Below are 9,024 nucleotides of genomic sequence, written 5' to 3' on the forward strand. Positions count from 1 at the left end.
AACATTTTTGTGGGTGCATTCTTTGTAGCAGAACCATTTTCTAGCATTCCACTCTAATTATTTTCTTTTGGGATACATTACTTTCTACCCTTGATGCCAAGTGTCATAGCAGAAAATGCGTGTCAGGTTGCCATTATGAAAAAGCGATAAAAAAAAAAAAAGTAGTGTGTGTGGAAAGATTACAAAATACTCTGGGTCAGTTACTAGGGGGAAATTTTTTTGCATTAAATATATTGCATATGTTGATTTTTACAGTAGTGTTCAATAGAAAAATATTTCCTGCACTCTTCTCCTGTTTGGAAGATTAGTATTTCACTTCAGACAAACAGGAAGTAACATGTTAAATGTTAAATTCCCCATCATCCACAGACAAACCTGAATGACAAGATACATGTAAAAAGCTAAATGTTTAAAACATGGGTCGTACAAGGAAATGATGCTGGCGTCTGGGTGTGGATTTCACTAATGCTTTACATTAAAAACACCCAAACTACAATGTGCACACTCAGCTGGACTAAGATGAAGGTCTCAGGTGCTCACTCCTGGCTTCTCTTATTGTTCCTGGTCCAAAGTGACAGAAGCCAGGTTTCAGGTAAGACCGACAGTATGCTTCAGTTCTGTAAGAAACTACAGCAAAGAAAAAAAAATTGAGGAGCTTAAACCAAGTGCTCCATCATTTTGTGTTATTTTTGTGACTGTGGTTGTATGTATGAGAAGTATGTTTAAAAAAAGTAGTAGAAAGTAGAATTGTTTTTTTTTTACCAGTAGTACAAAACAATTAAATATGGACATACATTTGTGTGAAAGAGAGCAATGGACTTTAACATTTGTGAGAAAATACAACAAACAAAAAACTTACAAGAGTCTTTTGACAATAGCAATAGTACACAAAAAAAAAAGAAAATTCTGTCATAATTTACTCACCCTCATTTGCTGGTAGCCATTGACTATAACAGTATGAAAAAAAAATCGATGAGGACTGAGAAGCCAGGTTTCAGGTAAGACCGACAGTATGCTTCAGTTCTGTAAGAAACTACAGCAAAGAAAAAAAAATTGAGGAGCTTAAACCAAGTGCTCCATCATTTTGTGTTATTTTTGTGACTGTGGTTGTATGTATGAGAAGTATGTTTAAAAAAAGTAGTAGAAAGTAGAATTGTTTTTTTTTTTACCAGTAGTACAAAACAATGTAATGTAACAAGAGAGCAATGGACTTTAACATTTGTGAGAAAATACAACAAACAAAAAACTTACAAGAGTCTTTTGACAATAGCAATAGTACACAAAAAAAAATGAAAATTCTGTCATAATTTACTCACCCTCATTTGCTGGTAGCCATTGACTATAACAGTATGAAAAAAAATCGATGAGGACTAGAAACTGTTTGGTTACCCACATTTTTCAAAATATCTTCTTTTGTGTTCAATAGAAGAAATAAATTCAGGTTTGGAGGTGAGAATACGATGACAATTTTCATTTTGGGGTGAACTATCCAACATTTTGTGTTCTTTTTTGACATTGGTTGTGTGTATGAGGAGTATGTTTAGAAGCAAAAAATCAATTGAGAAATAAATAAAGATTTTTTTTTAATAGTACAAAACTATTAAATCTGGACATAGATTTTTGTGAATGAGAGCAGTGGATATTAAAATAGTGAACTGATGTTTTCTATTTTTATGCACATTACATTTGGACCAAAAAGTATTAATATTAAGTTTTTGCATGTTAGACAATTCACATGCCATCAATCACATGGTTAAGGTCTGAAAAGATTAAACTATTTCTGTTTTTTTAAAGGTTTGGAGGTGAGAATACGATGACAATTTTCATTTTGGGGTGAACTATCCAACATTTTGTGTTCTTTTTTGACATTGGTTGTGTGTATGAGGAGTATGTTTAGAAGCAAAAAATCAATTGAGAAATAAATAAAGATTTTTTTTTAATAGTACAAAACTATTAAATCTGGACATAGATTTTTGTGAACGAGAGCAGTGGATATTAAAATAGTGAACTGATGTTTTCTATTTTTATGCACATTACATTTGGACCAAAAAGTATTAATATTAAGTTTTTGCATGTTAGACAATTCACATGCCATCAATCACATGGTTAAGGTCTGAAAAGATTAAACTATTTCTGTTTTTTTTTATGCAAATACAGTCACACATATTGTCAGTCTACTTATTATAGTTTCTAATTTATCAAAAACAAGGGGGAAAGTTTGTACACCACATATTTTATTTTTTCTTTACTTCTTTACTTTTTCCTTCTTTAGTCACATTCCTTATACAATGTAAAAAATAGCTCTATTTCTGCAGCTGAGAAATGACGATATGACTCTGAAAAAGGATATGAATAAATAAATTCCTTTCAATACAATCAAACTGTTAGCTGCAAGTCCATCCAGGTGTGTTCCAATGTGTGTAATGCATTACCAGATGCAAAGCAATGTCAGACAAAGGAAAAACACAAACAGTTGACACACTGCACTGTATGACTAGATGAAGGAATGCAGCAGCAGAGCATTATTTTACAAAAGGAAAACCCCAGAAAAGCAAAGGATAAACATCTTTGCTAAATGAGCTTTCTGTGTTCATGTCTTTTATCTTTCAGGCCAGTGTTCAGTACCCACAGCACTCGTCTGCTGTCCTGGAAAGAATAGCCAATGCATAAGTGGAGGGTGTTTTTGTGATGAGTTCTGCATCATAAACAGGGACTGCTGTGCTGACTACAATCAGACATGCATTCAGCGTAAGACTAAATACTCTCAACATAAATAATAAGCAGTCATTATAAGCAGCTCTACGGTGCCTAAAAAAGACAAATCTTTAACATTTCTATGAGACATTATTCTTTAAACAAGAACATATCATAATATACAACACACTGTGATCAAATTTAACGTTGATTTAAGTTTCCACAACTTAGAGAGGATAACTGGTATCTTAACATTAATCAGTAACTAGATCACATATTTGGAAGTGATTAAATGTACAAAGACACTGGAGTCTCAGTTCAGTCCTTATCTGAAACAGATACTAGCTTACTAATTAACTAAACAAATTAATGATATGCAAACTACAAACCTGCATCTTTTTATTCTTTTGTGACAAACCGGAATTAAAACATTCCTAAATATAAATGAATATTATTTGATTTTCTAATCATCAACAACCTTAGCACATTCTTCACCATCCTTTATATCATCTTCATTAACCACACTCTCATTTTCACCGTTCTTATCAGCCTTAATATCAACCTCACCACCATCTTCATCCTCCCTACCTACAACCAACCAATCACCAACATCCTCACCAACCTCACATCCATCTTCATCAATCTTACCAACATCCAACCGATCATCATCACCAACCTCAGAACCACCTTCTTCTTCATCCCCACCACCAACCTCTGCATCCTTATCAACATCCCAGCAGAGAAGTAGATTATACCAGTTCTGTCAGGACCATTATCGTCAAAATGATAGATACTTAGCATACGTTTGGTTTGGCGGTATGGTTCTGTTCTGGGCATAAAAACTCCCTGCCCATCCATGCAGCCTGTCATGAATGAGCAGGGAGAGCAGCAATAATAACCCCCCTAGGGTTAACAGAACAGAACAAGGCAGATATCATTAATGTACTTGGTATTTAAGTGTAACACTTTATTCAAGATAAAGGAGTCTGATTAGCAAGGAATATCAGAAAGCCAAGTCCTGACTGTGGTGAAAGGAGGAGCTGGGGATGGAGGAGGGTAATTTGCTCCTGAGCAAGCTGAAAAGCTGCTGAATAATACTGAATAGAGCTTATATACACTCTAAAAATGCTGGGTTGTTTCAACCCAATTTTGGGTCAAATATGGACTAACCCAACTGTTGGGTTAAAAAGTTAATTTAAAACTGTAACGCTAATGCTTAATTTATTGAAAATGCTAAAGTGCAAATAATGTTTTTGCAAAAATTGTTTGCGTAGATATTTAATATAGTTCCATTCTTGTCATTTCAGTTCATTATAATAGAATAGAATAGAATAGAATAAACCAAATACTGCAGATAATAACATATAAAGTCATCTTTAGAATTCCTTGGAGTAAATAAATCGCATAATTGCAATCATTTTCAGAAAACATCAGTGCAATCACAGTCCTCCACATGCGTGTTCACTCAGGAGCCAGTGAAGAGGCAATGCTGAAGGCTGTGTGGGATGTAAGTGACTTTTTAAAAATAATTTTCACTAGAGCATCACTGTTTGCTTAAATCTGGGTAATTTGTCACCAGTGCTGGGTAAATGTCTTCTGAAAACTAGGCTGCTACAGATACTATGTACTATTTGCAACAGATTACATGACTAAAAATATAATTTGCAACTCAATCTTTTAGATTATGTAAAAGGTTTATTTTGATTTAAATATATTTGAATGACATATGATCTTCAGTAACTAATGCAGCCTTGTATACTGTGGTCCTTTCAGTCTCTGCTTCATTGTATTGATGCGTTTTTTCCCCATCTGTTTATACCTTTAAGACTTTGTTTTTGACTGATCAAAGTGGGTTGACCTGTTAACACATTTACAATAAGCTTCAATAGAGTTAATTCTGTAGCTCCTAACTGTAGAGCATGTTGAAATGCAAGAAAATGGTTTTAAAAACGCAGAATACAACAAGCACAGTCTCTCCCCTCAGTACCACAAGGTCAGCAATTTGAATTATATTTAAAAAGGTTTTGGTCTGAAAAGAGCTGATTTCTGTCATTTGTTTATTTTATTTATTGTATTGTTTTATCATATTTATTCAAGTAAGTTACAATTAACTGTAGCAATTATTTTGGCTGTATACTTTGCACATTGTACATTTTGGTAAGCGAGAGCTTATTTTTAGGGATGATAATATTTTACACACTTATATTAGATAACACTATGAGTATTATCCCTGTTTCCTTTCTGGCTTTAGTTCATTCTCCACCTCGAGGGCTTGATGAGGAGACAGCAATGTGAAGACTGCAGTCTACGAGTGCTAAACATCAGCCAGAAATATCACTGATAACATCAAGTCAAATATATGTTTTTCAGTAGTTAATCATTATTACCTGACCTTCCTCCACGTGTTTGTTTGAGACTCCTGGTGGGTAAATGGTGTCACTAGATGGCGCTAGAGGACCAAACCTGTAATGGAAATCAGAGAGGATTGTCTAATCACTGTCTAACCTTAATTTAAATTTTAATACAGAGCTGCAATAAATGTCAATCAATTTCGTATATTCTTATGTAAATTAAATTTATATTAGCAATGTATATTAAAATGAAACGAAACAAGGAATCTTAGGATGATTATATCATAAATGTTGTTTCATAATTCATAATAATAACTATAATAATAATAGGTAATAATAAATAATAAAATAATAATAGGTAATAACTGCCTGTTTCTCAAATTTTAAGAATAGGCTACTTTTATTGTCATAGGCCTTTTTGAATTCAAAGCTGAGTGTTGTAGTTTGTTGTTGTCCAATGTATTTAATAGTAGCAGCATTTATCATGAAGCAGAAAATAATCATTGTAAAAAACTGTAAAAGACTTAAATTTAATTATCATTTGCTTAATAAAACTTTGGGAATGCCCTCTTATTTTTCATCATATATGATGTTAATAATTATGATTCAAATGATTTTGATGGCAGTGTTCAGTGGAACAAAACCGTCTTCCGCTCTCTACTCATATTTGGGACATTAAAAATGCTTCAGACAAACAGGAAGTACTGTTAAATGTTAAATTCCTCTCTGTAAACACATGAACCAGGATGACAAGATAAAATGTAAAAAGATACACTTTCAAAACATGAGGTAGTAACAGGAATTTAAATATACTTTTGCCAGTGGGGGCGTGTTTCACAAATGAGCTGTAAAAAAAAAAAAAATCACCCAAACCACCATACTCACACTCAGCTGGATTCAGATGAAGATTTTATGCACTCATGCCTGGCTTCTCTTATTGTTCCTAGTCCAAACTGACAGGAATCAGGTTCCATGTAAGACAGACACTGAGCTTCACATAATGTTCTGTGAGAAACTACAGCAAACTAAAATCTTCCAGGATCTTATTTTGTACATTATTTTGTGTCATTTTTGTGTGTATTAGGATGATATAAAATGCTACAAAAGTTGATTCATAAAAATACAAATGCTACAAATGTTGATTAATTTCATACATTTATACTTAACAATGAAATATGTCAAGTGTAGAAAGGACAAAAATAAAATAAAGGAGAAAGAGATTTACGTGTTTATATATATATATATATATATAAAACACTTTTTGCCAAAGCAGTGCAGCGAACCTGAAATTGTGAACTGATGTTTTCTGTTTGTATAATAAATACATTTAAACCAAATATTATTGGTAGTACGTTTTATATATATATATATATATTATAATTGTATTCAGGGGTTGCTAAATAATATAAAAAATACATTCATTTACAATACAAAAGAGTAATTTCTAAATCTTAATGCAATAAGTTAAATAAGAAGTTAGTTGTTAATAAAAAAGTATATAAGTCAATCAAACAATGCAAATATTGTTCTGTGTACAAATGGTTTTAACTCCAGTAAATAATTGCCCTTTTAAACACAATCAAGGTGCAAATCTATCCAGGTGTGTGTTTGGTGTCATATGACACATTCCCACATCAAAAGTACCATCAGACAACAACAAAACATCTGACACCATGTGTTACACGTCTAGACGGAGAAGTGTAGCTGTGTTGTGTCAGATCTGTAATTTTACAAGAGGAAAACCCTAGATACACATATTTGTGAAGTGAGCTTTCTATGTGCTTTCTTTCAGCCCTGTGTTCAGTACAATGCTCTGCTGTACTGGCAGGAACGACAAATGTCATCAAGGATCATGTTTTTGTGATGAATTCTGCCAGTCTAACTGCTGTCCTGACTACATTCAAACATGTATTCTACATAAGACATAATATACACCCTATAATATAATCAGCTCAACCGTGCCTAAAAAAAGACACATGCAGATTATTTCCATAAAAGACCATTTTCAAACAAAAAATCCATTGCAATTGTAAATTTAAGTAATTTGTAACTTACATAAAACGGTTAAATATAAGTATTAAGCAATACAAATCAGCACATAATTACTTGTACTTGAATTAATATTACACAAACCAAAAGCTGCATGAATTTATTTGTTCTTTAATATTTAATATAATAAATCAGAATTCACACATTTTTACATCTGCATAAATTATTTTTTTTATATTTACTGAATTTTTATCACCAACCTTAGCATATTCTTCAACATCCTCATCTTTGACTTCTCAATCACCCTCATCTTCACCTTCATCAACCATACCAACACTTTCACCATCTTCAGCATCAGAAACCACATCAGCTTTATCAGCACCCGAGACACACACAAACCAGAAAGGTAAACTGCATATTTATATATAAATAGTTGCTTAAATAATATTCACATTCAGCATTTGCTATAGTATCATTTATGCAAGTACAGATTACATACAAATACAAATACATTTCAATGGTAAATGGCCATTGCTAAATTGCTAAAAAATTCTCATATATTTACACGAACACTAGATCTTCATATCATATGATAGATCTCCTCATTCTGAAGAACTTTACCTCTGGGACCAATGCTGTCAATCAAACCGTTCATTAAATATTTGAGATTATTTTAAAAACCTACTTTTGGGAGCTTGTCCTCGGTTTTTAACTCAAAATCAATCAAATCAGTGCGGTACTATTCTCTAGACTCTCTAGGTCAATAATTATCAAACAAATGTTGAACATTTGCATTTGGACAACTATAAACATTTTATAATATGTTCTTTAGATTGTGTACCCAAAGGCCTAAAATCCTAGAAGAAAGCCCACAATGTCTCTCAAAACTGTGTAAAATGATGCATAATTTCATTCTAAACAAGCATGCAAAATTTAAGAGAAATTGGGCAAAAAAATAACACTGTAATAGTTATAAAGGTTAAACACAGTGTTGTATGAGAAATTGCATCTATAACCACTAGATGGCAGCGGTAGACCACTAATGGCCTCACTGCATGCCCTAAAACAGTACTAATTATAGGTTTGCCTATGGATTCATGCCTAGACATTATAAAATCATTGTTATAACATTTAAAATCACACTGAGTCAAAGTTTACCATTTTGTTCATTCAGACATATCAGTTCTTACAATTATGCCAGATTATAATAACAGTGAAACCTGAAAATAACATATACACTCTTAAAAAGAAAAGACTTGCAATACGTTTTGTGTCACCTATCATTTATTTTAAATAACTATATCTGCAACAAAATGTGTGTGCATGTATGTCTGTGTCTGTTTGTGTGTAAGCATGCTTATTGAGTATTAATATAATAATACTCATTTGCTATAGTATCATTTAGGCAAATGCAGATTACATACAAATACAAATACATTTCAAAGAAACAGCAAGTAACACACTGAAGTAAGGGTAAAAAAATGTAAATAGAGAGACTGAAATTGTAAAACGTGCTCCAATAATTTAATTTAATCAATTTAAAAAATCACTTTAATTTACATTTTATTGCTCAGTTCAGTAGAATAGAATAGAATAGAATAGAATAGAATAGAATAGAATAGAATAGAATAGACACAGTAATATGGAATTCTGGCTAAATTCAAAATGGTAGCTATATGATGCAGAATTTCTTTAGAATAAATATTTTTACTGTCCATAATTTTCAGAAAATACCAGCTTGATCACAGTCTTCCACATGTGTGTTCGCTACAGAGCCAATGAAGAGTCAATGCTGAAGGCTGTGCAGGATGTAAGTGATTCTTAAAAATGATTTCCATTAGAGCACTGAAAACTAAGGTAGTACAGATATGACAATTTGCAATTCATTACATGACTAAAAATACAATAACTTAATCTTTTAGAAAGGTGTATTCTGGTCTAACTGATGAGTCTTGAATTATTGTGCACTCCATGTTCAGTATATGGCTGG

The 9,024-nt window shown here is 32.4% G+C and overlaps 1 protein-coding gene across 1 annotated transcript; it reads left to right on the forward strand.

The window, feature by feature from the left end:
* Positions 1–519: 519 nt before the first annotated feature.
* Positions 520–5,189, forward strand: LOC107567697 (A-agglutinin anchorage subunit-like). The gene is made up of 5 exons (XM_016253418.1): positions 520–592; positions 2,611–2,748; positions 3,244–3,438; positions 4,119–4,201; positions 4,946–5,189. Exons 1-5 carry the CDS (start codon positions 520–522, stop codon positions 5,033–5,035), a joined length of 579 nt encoding a protein of 192 aa, XP_016108904.1. The 3' UTR covers positions 5,036–5,189.
* The last annotated feature ends 3,835 nt before the right edge of the window (positions 5,190–9,024 follow it).

This window comes from Sinocyclocheilus grahami, unplaced genomic scaffold (genome assembly GCF_001515645.1).
Source record: "Sinocyclocheilus grahami isolate Dianchi unplaced genomic scaffold, SAMN03320097.WGS_v1.1 scaffold1181.1, whole genome shotgun sequence".
In the NCBI taxonomy this organism is placed as follows: Eukaryota; Metazoa; Chordata; class Actinopteri; order Cypriniformes; family Cyprinidae; genus Sinocyclocheilus; species Sinocyclocheilus grahami.

Coding starts and splice junctions, on each gene's coding strand:
- LOC107567697 (XM_016253418.1), top strand. CDS start 520: ATGAAGGTCTCAGGTGCTCACTCCTGGCTTCTCTTATTGTTCCTGGTC. Junction 3,439..4,118: donor ATCAACATCCCAGCAGAGAA/GTAGATTATACC, acceptor AATCATTTTCAG/AAAACATCAGTGCAATCACA. Junction 4,202..4,945: donor TGCTGAAGGCTGTGTGGGAT/GTAAGTGACTTT, acceptor TTCTGGCTTTAG/TTCATTCTCCACCTCGAGGG.